At 35.3% G+C, this 21042-nt stretch overlaps 1 protein-coding gene across 2 annotated transcripts in view; it reads left to right on the top strand.

Moving 5' to 3' along the window:
* STRN3 (striatin 3) overlaps positions 1–16539 on the top strand; it is a 60983-nt gene extending 44444 nt beyond the window's left edge. For both annotated transcript variants that reach the window (XM_032189220.1, XM_032189221.1), the window contains 9 exons: positions 1752–1885; positions 8035–8210; positions 8343–8390; positions 9532–9653; positions 11070–11237; positions 11514–11654; positions 12978–13085; positions 13414–13500; positions 13638–16539. In XM_032189220.1, coding sequence (XP_032045111.1) covers positions 1752–1885; positions 8035–8210; positions 8343–8390; positions 9532–9653; positions 11070–11237; positions 11514–11654; positions 12978–13085; positions 13414–13500; positions 13638–13807 — 1154 coding nt within the window. In that variant the 3' untranslated portion in view covers positions 13808–16539. The remainder of the gene's footprint in view (positions 1–1751; positions 1886–8034; positions 8211–8342; positions 8391–9531; positions 9654–11069; positions 11238–11513; positions 11655–12977; positions 13086–13413; positions 13501–13637) is intronic.
* The last annotated feature ends 4503 nt before the right edge of the window (positions 16540–21042 follow it).

The following is a 21042-nucleotide window of genomic DNA, read 5'->3' as shown; positions in this document are numbered from 1 at the left end:
AAGGACAAAAAAAAGAATCCATAATAAAACACTAGGTGGAACCATGGAAAATAATTTGGAATTTTGTAGGAATATGATTTCTTTTAAAATGTGTGTGGTTTGGAACAGACTGTCAAATGGAGCTTTCTAGTAAAATACTAACAAAAATTAAAAGCTTATAGAGGGGCATGGTAAGCTATTTGGGATGTGAATTTAATGTAATCTGAGTCAAGACCTTTGCGTGGGTTGTGAATCTTTTGAAAAGAGACAATTGTGCACAGTCAGAATACTGTTTGCTCTTTTTATGCAATTGTACACTTTGTGTTGTCTGTGCTAATAAGGTTGTGTTTTTAATAGTGTAGTAGTTTCCAAGTATTAGAGTCTGTTTTACTCTTGAAGTGCTGTTTTTGTCTATACTGAAGTTTATCTACTGATCTGACTGTGCTGGCTCCTGTTTGCACACCTCTGATTGCCCTAGCAATGATATCAGGCACCTGTAATTTAGTCACTTTCCTTCAGTTGCTGTGGTTACCATTCACATAGTGGCAGCGTAGTATAATAAAGATGTATGTTCAAAAAAGGAATATGTTGATTATTAGTCCTCTTGTTTGGAACTTTCTATAATAATAAAAAAAAGTTATGGATGTTTTTCAGCTCGAAGCTTTTTCTGTGAGCTTCAAGGTTTTTCTGAGAGGATTCAAACTGAGGAGTGTCATTATAGTGAGACTATAACTCGGTATTCCAAATCAGTGAAATCTAAAAGTCAGGGAGTATTAATTTTTGAGGGTGTCAAAAAAGATTTAGTTTTTAGGTTTTTTTTAGATGTTTGGAAAAAAAAAACAACTGAAGTTCATACTTTGCTGAAGTTGGTCTTAAGTGTTTTACCTTTCAAATGTCCCAATTTTTGCGCAACAAGGAATATTGATAACTAAAAGCAGCTTTTAATAATACGCTGAAGTATAACAGTGTTTAAGCCTTTAGTAATGTTCCTCACCAGTAAGTTGGTATTTGTTAGTATTCTAGAAGTTGTAATACAGGATTGTTGAAGATTGTAAAGAATATGGGTGAATGTTTAAAATTTTATTATTCAGATGTGAGTTCAGAAGGAATGGTTATAAATAACTAGTATTTATTCAATTTTAAATGGTAATTAACAGAAATGTTAATAATTAATTTGGGGGAGGCAGAGTTAACGAAGGTAAATACCAGTTGAGGGTATTTTAAACATCTAGCATCCAAAATCCTGTTAAGAAAGATGGAGTTCATGAATAACAAATGTTTCCTTTTTCTTTTTTTATCTGGAAGCTAAAATAAGAGATATTGAAGGAGGCTTTTAACTTCTGAGATACAAGTATTAGTCATGCAAGTAGAGATGTCTGACTAGTATAAAACACAGACTTATTTGCAGATGAGTAGAAAGCAGACAATGTGGTATAGTGAGTGAAGTATAATTTGGAGATCTGGGACATAATTTTCATCTTGCAAAGTGATGTCAGTCAAGCCACTTCATTCTTGTGACCTTTTTACATACAGAAATTTGTCTGTGTAAAGTAAGTTGAAATCAAATGTCAGAAATGATTATGAATTGTTTTTATTGTGTGTTTGCACATGTGTGCGTGTTGTCATGCTCCTTTTTACTTGGTATGTAGTATGTAGTGCATACAAGTTCAGTTTTAAACTCTGCTTTGCCTGTAAGTTATGAATAATGCAGTTTTTCATCGAAGATTCAATTATTACATTGAGACTTAAAGAAACTGTTTTGTTCTTTGTAGCTGAGCCAATAACATTTCCATCTGGAGGAGGCAAGTCATTTATTATGGGTTCTGATGATGTTTTGTTAAGTGTACTGGGCCTTGGAGACCTTGCAGACTTGACAGTAACAAATGATGCAGACTATAGTTATGATGTAAGTGCAATTTTATTTAAAATTCTTTATACAGTTTAATGTAATCTATAATAGCTGCCCTTTGCCCCCACCCTGAATATTAAGAGATGATGGTAACAGAGCTGTTAGTAGCAAAAACTTCTGTGGGAGGAGGAGGGAGCATCTTGTGAATGTGTTAAGTAATTTGGGAAATCCAAGTTAAGTAAGATGACTTGTTTATTTTCTTCTTATTTAATTTTATTCTTTTTTTTTTTCACTGGGGGGATGTGTTATGACATAAGATGACTTCTTAATATGAATTTGTTCTAAAGAAGTGGCAGTGATGCACTGTAATGGAGTGTTGAAGAGACATGGCATAAAACACAAATATTGATATTTAATGTCTTTGCTCCCCTCTTTGTGTTTATATACAGTTTACAGCATAGAATATACATCGTTAATATATTTCAGATGTAAACTTTTAGGGAATGTTTTTATAATTATCGTAAGAGTTCTGAGATTCTTTTTACCGTATTTGTTAAGCTACTACCAGTAGAGTTTTCTCAAATTAATGTTGTTTTAATTGGCTGGTAAATTTGTCTGATTGGGGCAATGTTCAGGTAAGTCTTACATAATGTACTGTAAAGTGTCTTGTGTTTTTTTTGGTTTTGTTAAGGTACCTTACTTTGTTTCTATAACTATGTATACCTTTTCAAGTTAGATAGTGTGTTTGTATTGGAAAACACTACTAGGGTTTTTATTAAAATCTTAGAACCTGCAACGTGAAGAAATAAATTCTTTATAGCTTTTTACAGGGTATGAAAATACTTAAACTACACAGCTTTTACTTAATATAGTTGTCCTTCTGTATTTGTAATAGGTAGAAACAGTAGTACTTCATTACAGCTATTAATACCTACGTTTCTCCCTTATTGTAGGGTGTTGTATAGTTATATTTCCTCAATCATAAATGAAAACATTAATAATCTATCCTTCTGTTATTGAACTGTATAAAAATGAATGACAGTACTTTTTAAAAATACTTGCAGTATTCCCATATTTTCATATATTGTCTTGTTCCCAGTAAAAATTAATCTTCAGTTTGTCTGCTTCATTTCAATGACATAACACTTCTGAGAAATAAGGTAACTTAAAATCAAAGATCATTTTCAGCTCTTTGCATCTTATTCTTCTCAGGATTTTGCTTTCTACATAACAAAATCTCCAGATGTAAAATGTTGTAGACCAGCATGAGGATCATGTGCAATGTGTAGAAAATACTTTTTTATAAATTTTCAATAAAATCTATGAATAAGTGGATATAGAATACAAGGTGTTTTGATAACTTTTTTGTTGAACATGCTTTAAGGGTGCTTAAATTTGAAATGTCCAGAACTGGTGGTAAAATAGTACCCTAACCTGCAGGTTTTTGACCTGTAGCAAATTCCATTGGAGATTATGAAATTGAGTAGTTTGGGTTTTTTTACATAGTGTTCCATTTAATACTTTGATTAATTTCTAAATTATCCTTCATTGAACACTAACTTGCTTGGGAGACAATATAAAGCAGTTTAGAATTTCAGATGAAACTATTGAACTTCTTAGTTTCTGTTGGTGGTTTTTCTGTTGTGGTGTTCCCGTTTTAGTGATGGGTATGTCAGAGTAGTTGGATTTTCAAAAGTTTTTCATCAAAACCTTTTCATTAGAGGTTCTTGATTTACAGCTTGGTTTGGGAGATATATGGGGAGATCATCTAATTCATGATTATCTGGCTGATATAGGACACAAAAGATAGGAATAAGTTTTTCCCCTTCAATTTAGGTCATTCACCAAATACGAATGAGAAGTGACTGGCTGTAACTTTAATTCATTTTCTCTGCTTCCTCTACAGTGCTCTTAGGGACTTCCACAAGAGTATCTGAAAAACACATGGTGATTTCTGACTTCCTCCTATGTCAGAAAAGATAAACTCGCAGTATCGAATAACACAGATGGGGAAGTTTTATTAATACTTTTATTTAAGAATAAGGCAATCTTTGTTCTGCTTTGGATCTAAAGAGACTAATGGTACTTCCCATCACAATGTTCTTTTAGGTTAAAAATTCCTTCATAGTTTCACTTGCATTTTGCTAGCAATAGTTCCATACTCCTCAAATAACTCAGGTGTGAACCATTGTAGTGGGAAAAAAACAAAACGCACACAAAAGACAACCTCCCTACCCTCCCAAAAACCACAGCAGGCCTCCACTAGCTTTTGTATAGCACTCCTTGATGAGGGTCATATTTTGAAAAGGAGAGAATATGTGGGCAGGATGGGGATTAAATTTTAAATATCTAGAACTTTAACTGTAGCTGATTTTTTTTCCCGTTTGGGAATCTATTAGTACACAAATTGTTCACAAGACTAGTCATTTAAGATGCAGGTACTGTAAGAGTACAGTCATCTGAAGTCATGTGTTTCAATACATAGTTAGTAATATTTACTGTATGCAGCTGTTTGTACCCTGAGGAAGCGATGTTATTAAATCATTATTCCAATTAACTCATACAATTCTGATTCTATAGCTGCACAGGATGGTGGTAGTTTTGGTTGCAAATCCAGAAGTCCTCATTTATCACCCAGATTTGGAAATCTCCTAAGCTGCAACATATTAAAGAAAAAATAACATTAAAAGATTAAAAGACACTGACTACAGTTACAAAGTATTATTTTCTTGTTTTTGTAATTGCTGTAGGTGAGTAGTTCATTGTGATAGTCAGAGAAGGATGCAAGTCTCCTTACTGTTCTGTGAGGGTTCTGTTGACTATGGGGAAGAGCTTCCCTCCCTGTGCCTTTTTTTTCCCTAGTTTTGTTTCCCTGGTGGTTTGTAAAGCAGAATGAGGAGTTTGCCTTGTATTCCCATACAAACAAAGTAAAGGCAAAAACAATTCCTATTAGCTTAGGTTGGACAACTATTATGAAGTAGGCATTTACAATTTGATTTGTTCCTCTAATCTGTTTAGTGGTTTTTTTTGTATGGTAAGGTTGACGTGTGTTGTTGTTATTTTCTATTGTACTCTTAAGTTTCAGGAGATTGTGGTTAAGTTTTGTTGTTGCTGTTGTTCTTAGTGTTTTGTGTCTCCTGGGCTAGACAGAATTCTTGTATGTGTGTTTGTGGGGTGGTTGGGATGATGGGGTTGTTTCTGGCAGACCCTACTATTCCAAGCATTTGCTCTGTGGCTACTTACTGATCCAGGAACTAGGATCAAGCTGACCCCTCTTGGTCCTGTCCAATGAAGTTTAGGAAAAAAGGGAGAAGGAGTGTTTAAAGATGAATGGTGCTCCAGTCTGTCTTCTCTTGATTTTCTTTAACTTCTGACATTTATAGTAGGACATAAGACTTTATGGGGCAGTGTTCCCATGCCTTTCTGTTCAGAGGGGCTTTTGTCTTGCAATACCTTATAACATTGATACAGTATCACATATTATTAGTGTTCTATTTTGCCCAGCCCTACTGTATAGATCACATTTATCCTTTGTAATCAGCAAATATATTTTCCAAGTTCCTTGATTATGTTTTCATGAGGTACGCTCTTTTTTTTTTTTTTTTTTGAAATAGACTACTGCTTTTTTTTTTTCTTAGAGATTACAAGGATATCTGTTTTAAAGATGTTAGTTGTTCTCTTGGTTGTAGTAAGGATATCAAGGTTCATTGGAAATGCGGACAATGGGAATTAAACCCAAATCATCTCTTTATGTAACTAGATTTCTCAGAAGGTGTACATGGTATTTTCTAAAACAAGCCTGATATTGAAATCTGTTTTAAAAACGTTAAGGCTTTAAAGCCATATTTAATATAGGAAGTTCTGTAAATTTGGTACCTTGCATTTTAGCAGACTCCTTTGCACTTCTGAGAACTAAGTTACCATTGCAATAGCCATTTTAAGAACAGCAACAAAGGACTTGAATTTTCCTTGTGAAATAAGGACAAGTGTACTCAGTCCTGCTTTTATTGAATGGCTCTTCATCACAACTGTAAGAAAAATGAATGTGTTATGAGTGCAGATCTTCAAAGAATTGAGGTCTGTTCTTTAATCTGGGTTATAATATGATAAAGTTAGCCATTACACATTACAAATACTTAAATTTCTGTAAGCCCCAGTTTTCTACAAGTGCATGAGTAAGCCAGGTAGATGAATGTATTTATGTAATGAGGATTAAGAGTACTAAGGAACTCTGTTTCCTAGAAATATTTTTTTTTCACCTTCTCATCCACTTTAGCCTTAGGTGAGTAAATAAGCTGTTTTGACTGAAAGCTATTAAGTTTAATACAGAACTCCAGAATCCCATGCTGTTCCCTGAAATAAAAAAATGATTCTCTGTATGAAGGTTGTATGTAATATGCAGTATAGTTCTAAATAACTTAAATTTCAATTAAAGATATTGTGATATTCAGTATGCAGTGGAGAAGGAAGATTAAGAACAAAATACTTTGTTATGAGCTTTGTTTTGAAATGTATTTGTTACATGGTATTAAAAAAAAAAAAACGTGTCCAGGTTGCACATCTAGTAAAACAGATTTGTTTCTTGATCTGAATTTGGCATCATTTGCATTTTATATATATATATATATATATATATATAAAATATATAATATATAAATTATATATATTATGATATATATATATAAAATATATAATATATAAATTATATATATATATTATGATATATATATATAATATATAATATATAAATTATAGATATATTATTATATATATATATATATATATATATATATATATATATATATAATATGTATGTATATGTATATAAATAAGTATGCCTATATAAATATGTATATAGGAAAAGCAAATGCCTGCATATCTGTAACTCAGAACAGTAATTGTATTGTCTTAGTATTTGTTCTGATTGGATATAATCAGATTTTGTTTGAGTAGTGGGAAATTTAGTCCAGGCTGGAGATTTGGTCCAAGAATAGTTATTAGTATATGTTACATTATGATCTGACACTTATTTTCAGTCCTGCCATGTATAAGGAAGGTACTGAGATTTTATTACATATGAGAGATTTTAATATCATCTTAGTGTTATTGAGAGATTCTGACCTACAATTGAAAACTGCTTTAAAAACATACATGGTGAACAGATAGTGCATAGTGCAGAGCATAGAATTAGTTTCCATTCATTTTTCATTTGCTAATTTTTGTTATCTAACTAAAGTCAGTTCTCTAAGCTCCCTTTATAATTACTTAAGAGGAAGAGAGAAGTTTGTGTGTTTCTCCTTGAATGGAGGTTTAGGATAAGTGCGGTGTAGTTTTTTTGTGTGTTTTCTCTACTCTCTGGTTAATATAAATTATACTTAGAGCTCTAAATTACTTTTTCTTACTGGAAAACCTCTTCCAGTGACTGTAACTTTTCCAAGGTACTGAGGATTAATACTAAGCAGTTATAATTGGTTTAGCCTATTTTTTAGCCTGGTTTTAGGTGTATTTTAGGCGTATTTTCATGACATATAAACATAAAAGTTGTATGTATTGTTTCACATAGTTAACTAAATTATTGCCTCACAAATATATTTAAAGCCTTCAAATATACTACAGACTTTCAAATAATATTTTTATATAATTTCATGTTTAAAATGATGTCATTTTTTAAGATTTGAATTAACTATTTATCTGTACGTGCCTTACTTAGTACACAGAATTATTCAAGAGTTATGTTGGGTTCTCAGTCAAGCTGTTCATCTGAGGAAGATGACTCACTGGGGGCCTGAAGCTTATTTTTATTTTGTTTAAGTGATAAATGTGCTTTTGACAGTTGTAATCTCTTCCTTGAGTATGGAGAACATTATAAGCAATGAAGCCAGTATCTTTCTTCGGGGAAAAAGAATTAAGGTATCATTGCATGAAAGGATTGCAACCAAATTTTGAAAATCAGAGGTGCTTGTTTGTATATTCAGCATTATACTCTTTTCCACCGTGGAACAAAAACTGTTACAGTGGGGGGGAAAAAAATGCAGACTACTTTGCGTGCCAGAGATGGACTTGTATATGTATATTAGGTGGATCGGTAGATAAATGCATGTTTAAGGTTGAATATGTATTAACTGAATCAAAAATAGCATATTTTTCTAAAGCACAAGTAGACAAATTTTTAAACTCACATAAAATTACTCCTTTTCATTTTTAAGCTGCCAGCTAATAAAGATGCCTTCCGAAAGACATGGAACCCTAAGTATACGCTACGCAGTCATTTTGATGGAGTGCGGGCATTAGCTTTTCATCCTGTAGAGCCTGTGCTGGTTACAGCCTCTGAGGACCATACTCTAAAACTTTGGAATTTGCAGAAAACAGTTCCTGCCAAAAAGCAAGTATATGGGTTTTCATAAAGCATCAATCATGTTTTAAAAGCCTTTGAAACTGATAAAACTCTTAAAACATCTTCAAAGTTTTTCAGTAGAGATTTCATTTAATGTAATTACTTCTCTTCTTCTTTCAGGAGTGCCTCTTTAGATGTAGAACCCATCTACACATTTAGGGCCCACATGTAAGTGTTTGACAGAATTACTGTTTGATAAATGTTATCTCCTGGATTCGTAATACTTTTCACCTTAAAGGCTACAAATGTATTATATTTTTACATCAGATAGACAAAATTATGCTCTGTAAAACCAGGCTAATACTGAGCCCGTCTCATGACTTGCAGAGTCCATGATAAACCAAAAAGGGCAGGAAGGAGCAAATGTAGTTAGTTGCAAGGGGAAGAAGACATTGTAGAAGACAATGAAATTGCCTGAGCAATGTGTGTGTCTTGGAATGTATTTTTTTTTTAATATGTAAAGAAGTTAGATAAAGTAGACTTCCGTAGTCTAACATAGTAGTCCTCAGATACAGGTCTGAGAAATGAAAAGTACACTTGCAAACATTAGGACAAAAAAAAAATCAGCTAAACGTGGAGTTCAGCTTTGTTCCTCACTCTTTTGAGTATGTTGGTGGATCTAGTCAATCTGTTTACACCACCTTCAAATATGTAATTCTGGTTTCTCATCTGCACTTAAACAACCTGAGCATGGCCTGTCATGAGCCATCTAATCTGGGGGTGTTGTTTTACAAGACAGTTAAACCTTGACGTAGTGATGTGTCCGGAGTTGCTGCTTCCTTTGAGTTACAGGTTGTGCTTTTCTAGTATCACAGCAAACAGATTCCAGAAGTTAAACCAGCAGTAGTCTAATTTTGACCAAAAAGTGCTCCTAGAATTATCTTTATGAACCAGTTTACTGGAACGTAGGTTTCTGTCTGAGAAAGTGAATGGTTTTGATGGCAGGGGGCTGGAACCACCTCTGTCAGCACAAGTAGTTGCTAGATTGGCATGGATGCTCTGTAAAAACTCATGCTTCACAGATGTAGTTTCTGTTGAAATAAGACTGCGTTCCTCGAATTGGTTAAGTTTTTGATAGTTTAGTTCATTTGTTATATATACTTCAATATTTTAATGCAGGTTTGTATAATTTGTTCAGACATATATGTTCTAACAACTGTTTCTTTGGAATTAACATTTTTTTTCTGTAACTAGTTAGTCCAATCTACTGTGGGGCTTTTTGTTTGTTTTGTTCTATTCTTAAATAGCAAAATTTTAACCTTTATACTGTTGGCAGTATCAGTAAACTTTTTGTTCTGTCTCCCAATAGTGGACCTGTATTGTCATTGGCAATTAGTTCTAATGGAGAACAGTGTTTCAGTGGTGGTATTGATGCAACCATCCAGTGGTGGAACATGCCTAGCCCTAATGTTGACCCATATGATACCTATGGTAAGTACCTTTTAAAAGGTAAACAACTGATAACCATTGTCTTGAACATTAATTTTCTGCCTAACAATAATCTGTTTTCTAAAGCTTTTGTGAAATGTGAATGCCATTTATTAACTAAATTTTGTTTTTCAGCTTTTTTTTGTGTGTGGTAAATGCTTGTTATTTCACTTGCATTGGTGACATACTTTGTAGAATGGTAGCAGAAAGACTGCCATTTTCTGAGGTCTAAATAATAAAGAAGAAATCAGTTACATCTGTTATTTTTTAAGGAGCGTGCTTTACTACTTTGCAGCAAAATTCCAGACGTTGGAATGATTTTTTATTCTGATAGGAAATTCTCAGAAAACTAAGAGTAGTTATAATTGTTGAAAAAAATATGGTTGTGTTTCTTTATTCCACATCAGAAGTAATCTTGTTTTGACATTCAGGTACCTTGAGGGTTTTAAAGCATTCCCCTGTGTCAGCAGAGTACACTTTTTTTTTTTTTTTTTTAATATTACAGCAAAGTCATCAGTGTTTAAAGAACTCAGGAAGGTGGGAAGTTGATTTTGTTGGGTGCTTTTGCATCTTATACAAAAAAAAAAAGGCTGCAATCGAGCATCCTTAAGATGGTAAATGAAAGAAGTCAGCCCCTCTGAGAGGTTGTGGTAACAGGTGTGCATCATTTTGGAAAAATAGATAGTTTGCAAAAGTTGTGAAAAATGATCTACTGTTTAATATTCTAGCTGCTATTTTAAGAATAAATTTAAGAACAAAATAAAACCTATTTTGATTCTGGTTTTTTATTCCCTTCTCTTGATAAATAATAATGGTCATTCTTACTTTGCTTCTTATAGCCACCCTAGGGAAGGACTGTTTCTTTTTTACTTTAAGTGATTTAATTTCAGTTACGGGTTGTATATATGTAATTTCAACAAATGACTGAAGGAGTTGATAGGCTACAAATATGATTTGCTGATAGCAAGCTATTTAAATGTTAAAATCTCAGTTTATTAGTTAGCTGCATGAATACGTTCAAAATTTCTCAAACTATTCTGCTGAATAGTGGGGCAATGTTATTAATTGCACTGATTATTGAATGCACTGTAGTGGACCATTTCGTTTGTGAATCTAATCTATTTGCATTCTAGAAAACTACTTGAATAAAACAAGTGCAAAAGCACCTGTCTTGAATTTAGTTTTTTATATGCATTCCAGTTTGTTCAGAATTCATGCCTGCACTGAATGTTTGGCACTTTAGATTTTCCTCTTACTGATACTTACAGAATAGATATATGATTACAACCAGCAGATCTATTAGATCACAGATTTACAGAATGTTAAGTTAATTAATCTTTTACTATATGGGATATTTGTGGAATTTGATTTACTTTGAGGTACAAGAAATATTTAATTCCTAAACTTTTGTTTTTCCAGAGCCAAACGTTCTAGCTGGCACATTACTTGCTCACACAGATGCAGTCTGGGGTCTCGCTTACAGTGGTGTAAAGAATCACTTACTATCTTGTTCAGCAGATGGCACTATTAGATTATGGAACCCACCAGAAAAAATTCCCTGTATTTGCACTTACAATGGAGAGAAAGGTAAGGTTTTTGGTTTGTTTTTTTTTTCAGTGAAATTTTGGTTTTGATAATCTGTCATGAGACAGTTTATGGTATGTCTAGGCTTGTCTCTATTTTTCAACACTAGATAACAGGACTAATGGGAAAAGATCTTTTCATAAGATAATCCTGGTGGTGCAGCACTACTGTAAAGGGAATGTTTTCTTCGTTATTCTATGAGTATAGAACAAACTTAAAAATTCTTCAGAGTTTAAACATTAAGTGTTTCTTTCTAAAGACAATTCTTTCACTTTCTAGAGCATGGAATACCTACGTCAGTTGACTTTATAGGTTGTGATCCTGCACATATGGTGGCATCTTTTAACACTGGCAGCACAGTCATATATGATTTAGAAACATCCCAGTCAGTGGTAATGCTTTCATCGCAAATAGAATCTGGTAAGTAAACCTCTTTTCTATTAAATATCCATCTTGAATGAGGTACCTTTATCCAAGTTTTACTGTATGTCAAATCAAAGCTTATGCACCTTACCTGCATTATGTCATTTGATGTCTTAAGTTGGCTAGATATGTAAAAATGTTTGGAACTAACGCAGTTGAAATGGTTGTTGATTGTGGGTTAGGAGGATTTGAAAGTGGTTAGAGATAGCAAAAGCAATGTTTTTTGATCTTTAAGTTAGGCTTTCTCTGGATTTAGTTGTCTGAATTGTCTAGTAAAATTGTTTAGTTTCCATCATACAGCTTTGATATGGAAGATCGTAAGGAAGAAGTGAATTAAGCAGAAGATTAGTTCAGTGTAGAGTCTGTACAGGTTGTACTTAAACCCTCTCTCCTGTGGAACATTAAATATTAGAAATTCTGTTGCTGCAAATAACGTGCTACAAAGACATAGCTCGTCATTGAGAATCGTATATAGCTGTTGACAGTCTAAATAGAGGGTCTTTATTCCAGACTTAATTTTCTTCAACCTATGAGAGTGTTTTGTAAAGAAAACCTCCAGTTTTCTGGTCATTCTTGTCTTTGAAGTGAGATCTAAAAGAATATTGCAAGGGGAGTATGTGCTTCTCCTATCCTATTAGTCCAGTTCAGTTACTTAATACTGTAAGTGTAATTACTAACTTATATAAAGACTTCGACAGAGGTTACAGAACTGTGCAGAAGCTATATAGTAGATAGCTTGTGCAAAACTGACACTGAGGGTGAGAAACAACATTAAAACTTGGAGAAATTCTTTTCCTAGCTTGAAGAGAAACTCTTAAATATAATTAAAAAAAAAAAAAAAAAAGAGTCCTTAAACAGTCCTTAAAGCACTGGCATATCAAAATACAGAAAGTGCTTTCTAAAAAGTATTCTAAATTCTTAAAGAGATTCTGAACTGTTCAGTGTATCTTTTTTGATGTGGAGCTATGATAGGTGTCTACTAAAAATACATTATAATTTGTTTGCTTCTGCTTAGTTAGCGTTGCCCTGGTGTGCTTTCCTCAGTTTGTTTGCCATCTCTCTCAAGGATCTTTCATGTGTATGAACCAGTTGTACAGCTTTAACCTTAAAAAACATTGGCTTAGCATATACTTGGCTTAGTCAATCTCTTGTAAAGCAAGAAGCTGTTATTCATCAATAAATATCAATGTTGTTCCAAATGTGTTATTTATATAATATTAGCTAATACAGTGTGCTAAAGTGTAATGCTAAAATACTCTCATTTTAGCTTTTTTTTTCTTTAAGACAGATGGACATGCTTGTGCTTGTTTTTGTTTCCAGGTGTACAATCAAGTAATCATATTAACAAGGTTGTAAGTCATCCCACACTTCCTGTAACTATTACAGCTCATGAAGATAGACACATCAAATTTTATGACAACAAAACGGGTAAGTGTAAAGAGAACCTCTGGGACATTTACTGGACTAAAATTTAAAATTTAGGTTATTGCCCAGTTTTGATCATCTTTGTCATTGCTACCAATGAAGATGTTAGATAAAAGGTGTGCTTATAGTGTGAGTGCCTTTGAGAGATGTGTGTCGCTTACCCATATGCTTATGTAGTCTGTAGTTGAAACTTGATAATTTATAATAGAATTGTAGCATTCAGATATTGGAATATAAATAAGCATGTTATTCCATATTGCATTTAATGGGAATATTATTCTTAAAAGAAGCGGTACTTCACAGGAAATTCACTTGTTTGTTTTGCTTTTAGGTAAAATGATCCATTCTATGGTTGCTCACTTGGATGCTGTCACAAGTCTAGCTGTAGATCCTAATGGAATCTATTTAATGTCTGGAAGTAAGGATCTTTTAATACTCTATGTTCTATGGATTTTTCATTTATGCTCTGGATTTTTTATTTGTGATGCATTTAAGTGTCTGACAAAAATGTAACATTGTCTTTTTTTTCCTTTTTTCTTTTTTTTTCCCAAATAGGCCATGATTGTTCCATTAGATTATGGAATTTGGACAGCAAGACATGTGTGCAAGAAATAACAGCTCATAGGAAAAAGCTGGATGAATCAATTTATGATGTAGCATTTCATCCATCAAAAGCATATATTGCCAGTGCAGGAGCTGATGCCCTTGCCAAAGTATTTGTGTGACACAGCAGAACAAACCTGCATCATAACAGCAGGTCTGTTTGGACAAAAAAGAGGGAATGCATCACTGCCATCAATAAGGTTACCAATAAGACACTACATCTGATCTGCCTGGGTGAAGGCTCTTAAGTGGGGCAGGTATAAGTTGGTGAAAAGTCACCACATCTTGAACAATGTCAGGCTCATTCATTTAACTGTAATTACTGTATTGGGGGGGGCGGGGAGAAGTAAAAAAAAAAAAAAAAAAAAAAAAAGAATAAAAAGAAAACCAGTATTTGTAGCCTTGACTGGATATGAACTGAGCGTATGTCTGTTCTTTAGGTGTCTTTAAGCAAACGTGGAGTCTGATCTTAAAAAAGACTTTTATTTTGGACTCTGTGTGCTGCCTTAGGGTTAGGAATGTGGTGCTCTTGTGGGGGGAAGTGAGCTCCAAGAGTAGCTTTCTTTTCATCTCTTAGTAATCTTCTGTTTATCAGTTGAATGCCACAGATTCCCCTTCTAAACTTTTATTTTGCTTTAAAGAAAAGGAAATTTAACTTAAAATATTTTAGCATTAGTTGCACAAAATGTTTGGATAAAATTCTAGTTTTTATAAGTCTTTTTATATATTTAGCCTGTCACAACAGTGCTCAAGATTGTATTGATAATGTTTTTCTGCATTATAGAACCCTAAAACACAGAGATCTCACTGACCCGCTGCTGTGTAACCACACTCTTCCCTTCTTTTGCCTAATACAGCTCAGCTAAGTCCTTGCATAAGGATGCTAATTCTTCATCATCGCATAACTGTCTTCATAAATAAAGGACTGTAAAATGTGTTTAAATGAAACACAGAGGGGTTAACACCCCCCAATGAACTCTTAAAAAAAAAAAAAAAAAATTAATCTTGGCATCCTATCACTATGTGATATTTTGTACATCTTACTGTATTTACGAGTTTATTTATCAAGGATTACCCATCTTGCTAATGGCCTATTGTTATTTATTTCACTTTTTGTTGGTCTTTATAGCCTTTTATGTAGTGTGTTAAAGGGCCCTGTATATCTATTATGGCACTCTTTGAACAGTCTAAAATAGATGAGAAAATGGGACATTTCATAATTCTAAAGTTGCAAACAAAGATATTTTTTTTCCTCTGGTTAAGTACCTGGAGTGGAGTTGATTCCAAAAAAACAATCTTGTTTCAGAACTTTTGGAGTGAAAGATATTTTTATTTGCGTTTCAAATAGAATACGAAAGTAGTTGATTCAAGATTCATAAATCTGCTGTGTTTTGACTAGTTATTCCCTGCTTTTATTTTCTTTTCAGACGTGCTTCAGTTTATGGTGTAACTAAAGATTTTGTTTGTGTAATGCATGATTAATACAATAAAGTATTTTTTCTAGTCTTCCACAGAACTTTTCTGATCAGTTTGCGAGTTTTGATGAGTTTTGTAAGGTTTCTGTTTTACAAACTATGAATCAGCAAATTTTTAAGATTGTACCACATAGCAGAAGTACAGCTGTTGAAAAATAATGTATATAAAATGCATATAATAAATATTAAATGGTGTACCTGTATGTTACTGTTGGCTACATTATTTTGTGTTGCACAGTTTGAAAGTGTCATTCTACAAGTTACTAAATTAGGTCTAAATTTTTGCAAAATGATCATTTGTTTATTATGCTTATAAGCTGCTCTGCTTTTCAAAAGTTGTAATAGTTGTCTCGATGTCAACATCTGTTTCAAGCAGCAGCACCCACATATAAGAACATGTTTCCACAGTATTTTTAAAGCTTTTTTACAAGAACAAATTGAAAAATTACTAATGTATTTTTAGAGCCCTTAGTCAAAAGCAGTATGCTTATTTTATATCTCTGTATATGAAGTGATCTTAAGTGATTTAGGAGCCAGGAAAGCACTCTGGTTTTATTTCCAACTGCAGTGGCACCACTGTGTTGAATGTAAAAGCAAAACCCTCGCTGTTTTTTTCAATGCTTACAATTTGTCCCTATGTCAAATGTTATCTATTATCCTTCGTCCACTTCTTTCCAAGTCCTCCAATAAAGATGATGTGCAAAAGGGCAGTTGTCTTTGTAAAAGGCTGACCAACAGGTCAATGTTTAGCAACTCTGCAATGAGTCACTTCCCTGGAAGTATATCGGCAGAAAGAGAATACCCCAATATGAATCTTAGATTTTCAAGCAAAAATAGTACATTTAGGTATAAATTACATTTAGCTGGAACATGTTCCTATAAGTGGTTCTTACTGTTTTGTTCCATGTAAGTTTCAAGTTCAGAAGTATCTCATGCCATCTCATGTCAAGCAAATTAGATTTAAAAAGGAAAAAAAGGTGCCCATGGTAGCCAGAATACTATAGTTATATTCCAAAATTAATTTTGTTTTAGTAGTAATGTTATATTGTTTAAAATGTGCTACAGTAAATACTAATTGTATAGGAATTGGATAATACTGTCCTTTATCATGAAGATTTGAGGTGAGGCCTTTCAATAACTGCTTGTAGGACACTAAGACTTTACTTTTGAAAGTGACATTCAGCTGATTTGCACTTTTTTTCCCTTACAGTCTAAAGCATTCAACTAATCAACAGACAAGAGAGTATTTGAATTTTATTGGAAGTAATTTCATAATCGCCTTTTCTGAAGCCAAACATTGTTTCTGGCAGCTTTTCCAGACTGCTGCATTTTAATGCTTAAATGAAATGTGATTGTTTAATAAACATTGCCATGCATAACATTTACTTTTTTGAGTTGTATTAAAATTGAAATGGTAAAAACAAATATTTGCTTATTTTCCTTAATTGAAACCTTAATCATCTTAGCTCACTAATGCACAGTGTATCAAATGCTGTAGAGTGTCTTCATTTATTGAATATTGGCAATAATCTCTAATGTAGTCTAGGTTTATTTACTGTGAGGTATAACAGTATAAAACCTTTATTTGTTGGTTTTTGTTGTTTTTTAGAACAGAAGAGCTGTAGTGCTGGTGATGGAAAAACTGATAGTGCTGAAATAAATATTTCCATTTAGGAAAAACACCTCTGCTTCTCTGAAAGGATTCCTTCTCTTTTGCAAGTGAGACCCAAAGGATTCACACACAAAAACTTGTTTGAAAGATATCTGAGCATGTTTAACAATATATTTAACATTTTGGGGTATGGTTGATATAACAGTCTTCCTCTCTTCATCTTGCGGAAAAATATTCTAGGAACTGTTTTAAGCAGTAAGTTTCCTGCAGTCCAGCATCTTGGCTATATAAAGTAAGCATGAAATACATATGAAAAAGTGCAAGGTGCAAGGAGTCCTGGTCAAGAATCTTACCTAACTTAGAAATCTTAAGAAAAGTATTTATTTTACCAGGACATAATTGATAGAAGGGTTTTTCTTTGTTTTGTTTTTTCTTCTAGTGGTCCTCTGCAGGCTTGAGGACACATTGTCACAGACTTCATCTCTCTCCCATCACATGTTAATTATTTGAAAACTGATAGCCATCTGTCCTGGCGTGTTCTTATGTGCTTCTCTAGCACTTCTACTCTCAACTCAGTGGAAAGCTTCTTGGTCTCACAGTGCTGATAACTACTCTTCTGTTCTTCTAGCTACCACTTTAAATAAAAGGTGTCTCAGACAAATGCTTCCCACATGCACAATTGCTGTTTTTGTAGGGAGATTAAATACTTTAGCCTGCCTAAATCCTGCTAGGAAAATGACTTAAAACCTCCCAGTTAAGATGTATAATATGAAAACACAGCTGACTTTTACCTTTTAATTGTCTGCTTTAGTTTAATCGTAATCTTTGTATTTATGTGCTTTTTTAATTAACTTTTAAAACAAAACTAGAACATCCTGCAGTTGTTTTCAAATGTTACAACTGAGGTGAGCATGAATGACCCAGAAGGTCACACCTCCTGTTCCGGCTGATGTAGTGTAGTTTGCCTGAAGCAGTGCCCCCTGCCCCTGTCTGGGAGCAGTGCTCGGGCATTTGATCTGGCATAAAATTCTTGTTTTGTACGTAGTATGCTGCAACAGCCACCTCAGTGCTCATTGGAGTACAATCTTCAGCTCCTGCTCTTGCCCTACAGTTGTCGGAGAGGGTTGGAGTAGGGTTTACAACTCCCCTTCTCAGACACTTGTGCATGACGAAATAGGCGAGCACGTCACAGCAGCGGCCTGGCAGCCGCGAGCCCCAGGCCGGGCCCAGGACGCGGGGCAGTGCGGCCACGTGCCCCAGCCCGGCGGCACTGCGGAGGGAAGCGCAGCCCACGTGTAAGGGCGACACCGGCCGTGCCCGGGGGCCGTCCTCAAGGGGACAGCCGCACCCGTTAGGGCGGAGGCAGCCCGGAGGCGGCTCTAACGACTCCCGAGCGAGGACGGCGACGCGGGGGACCAGCGGCGAGCTGTGAGTAGGCTCGGCGGGAGGGCCGCTGCTCTCTCTGCCCGTGGCCGTCGCGGGGCGGCTGAGGGCGCGGAGGAGAAGGGCTAGTGGCGCTGCTCGGCGCTGGTCCCGGACCCCCTAACGCCGTGTTTGTGCCCCTGGAGGGCAGGTGGGGACGGTAACGTTCGTGTGAATGTACCAAGGACCCCATATTGTGCCTGGGAGCTGAGGGGACGTTGGTGATGGCTGGCCCAGGCAGCCATTTTCCCTCCCTGATGGCGGCTGGCCCAGGCGGCCATTTTCTCTCACGGATGGTGGCTGGCCAAGGCGGCCATATGCCATGGGCAGCTTTCTGATGGCTGGCCTGTTTTCTTCTTGTTTTAAAGCTTTTTTTTTTTTTTTTTTTTTTTTTTTTTTTTTTTTTTCCCCTACGTTCATGTAACTGTCTTTCCTCCAGTTTTTATTTTGTACCTCAAAATGGGTGGATTTGCTGGTGTCCAGTGCTTTTTAGTGAAAGCATAGTTGTGTTTTGCTTTTCCCTCTTTCCAAAGAGAACGGTTTTCTGAGGAAAAAGCTTCTCACTTGACTAGGGACATCTTGTATCTATGCTTACATTGAAGTGGGAATAAAAAGCTCTTGCGTCTTGCAGAAGTCATGTCTTGCTTCCCTGAAATCTCAGCAGGGAGCAAACAAAAACCCGTCCCACCCTGTTGGGAAATACGTGTGGTGTGGCAGCAGGGGGCCGTGGCTGCCAGCCCTGGCACAGGCTGTGGGTCAGCTGGGGTGAGCATCGGGCCCCTGCGAGAAGCAGCAGTGGGTTGCTGCGATCGCTGTCGGCAGGAGCTCAAATGTTGGTGCAGGTGTTAAGAGCGCAGTCAGCTCCCCGCAGAAGTCCCAGCACGCTGAGGTCTGTGTCGTCACTCAGCTTCATGTGCCTCGTGCTCTTGTTGGAGTGGTCTGGAGCCAAAGGTTTCTCCTGGATTGTCTTACCTGGAGTTTTTTTGTTTTACTAGGAAATAACATTGTGTCTTATTTGACAGGAAATCCTGTCAAATATTTTTCAATACCACTTCATTACTGGGGTAATTGTTTGTGAAACAGGAGGTGGATTTTATCTTCTTGATTTAGCACTTTGACTATTTTGCCATTGATAAGCAGGTGACTGATTCTGCCAGCCTGAATAAATGTAGTTTTCTAGTAAGATGCTTTGGCTGACAGTAGCTGCACGGAAGAATTTCTAGGCCAGAAGTAGTTTCTGCGATCTCAGTGGTCTACCAAATATCTGATTGTTCCGATGGTTTGTATGCTCTCCATTCTCTCTGAGCTTTTTTTTTTCCTTTTTTTTTTTTTTTTTTTTCCAGTTATTCTTGCTCAAAGAGGCAATTGGTTGTTTTATTTTTATTGTGTTTGTAGTTCTGGTCAGTATTTAGATTTGAGTAAATCAGTTCACCGGGAAGTGAAGACTTTGTTGATGTATTTGTTAGCAAAGTACTGCGCCAGAGAGTTCAGCTTTGTTTCTAGACCTGCTCCCTGTGCCGATTAAAATGCATAGCTCAACATGACAAAGTCCTGTGCTTCATTGCATCTAGAATATTTAATAGCAGAAGGCTATTGGCTCCATTTGATACTTTTCTGAACAAGTAGTATGCTGTTAAGCTACCTAAGAGCAAATATCAGGGAATTCCTGTAATTATTTATAGCAAATATGGTGTTCATTTAAAAAAACAAAACAAAACAAAACAAAAAAACAAACAAACAAAAAAAACAACAACAACAAAAAAAACTATTTCATGGTATATTTTATTTGATTGGAAACTTACCAATAATTTAAAAGTAGTGACGAATTAGTATTAAAGTATTTCTTTTTTCTCATTTTTACTTTTCTAAACTTTGCTAGTCTTTGCTCAGTCTTTCGACTGGATGTTGTCTTTCTTTTTTTACTTGTATTCTTTGGCAGAGAATTATTTATCATAGTTGTAATCTGATCACATACACCAGGGCAGAAAAATAGTCCTTATCCCTCTGCTTACGTTCTACCATATTCTGATTGCTGTTAAGTCGTACAGGCTGTATCTGACCTCAGTGGAAGCTGGAAAAGTTTTGTTAGCATTTGCTAGTGAAAACAACTGTGCAGAATTCTCATGCCTGCGTCCTAGGAATTGGCCCAGTATGAAGTTCAGCTCCAAGTTCACTGATACCCTGAGGCTGAGGCAGGAGTAGAGCCGACAGTGCCTGGCTTCCAGGAGAGTGCCCTCGGAGGAAGGTTAGGCCTGTTCGGGTGCTGCCTGCTGTTGGCTTGCAGTGAACCGACTGGCAAAAGCCTTACTGTGTCGATGTTCCCTGTCCAGGGATGGCTAGAGCTCAGCTGCCCCTGCTAGTGTTTTTTCTAGTCCTAAAAAAAATAGGAAGGACACTGCAATGGAGACAGAAGAATGTAAATAAATTTTAGAGTAATAAAGGAATAAATACCTTTTAGGTAATGAAGGTGACTTATGATCAAGGATACTTGGCTAACCAAGCTTGATTGTTTGAAAGGAAAAGAAATTTTGATCCTAATGAGATTAAATTTAAATGGGCAGTTTGCTTCAAAGCAGAGATTAAACTTCTGGATTTTATCATAGACTGCAAATTTTCAGGACCTATTCTTCCTCCAGCTGAAGCCAAAGAGAGTAAAAGAATGTGTGCTCCAGTTGATGCACACACATAACTGGAAAATACTCTTAAATTACAAACTCTTCAGTTGAAGTTTCTGTATACTTGGTGTCTATATTTGGCTGACAGTTGATCACAAGCTTTTCAGGCACATTCTGGTTGTTTCTCAAGAAAATCATTTATGTTTCCTGTCCTAGATCCAAACCGAAGTCAC

Source organism: Aythya fuligula, chromosome 5 (genome assembly GCF_009819795.1).
Source record: "Aythya fuligula isolate bAytFul2 chromosome 5, bAytFul2.pri, whole genome shotgun sequence".
NCBI classification, from domain to species: domain Eukaryota; kingdom Metazoa; phylum Chordata; class Aves; order Anseriformes; family Anatidae; genus Aythya; species Aythya fuligula.
Note: the sequence above shows the minus strand (reverse complement) of the source record. Positions and strands in the feature narration are given on the sequence as shown.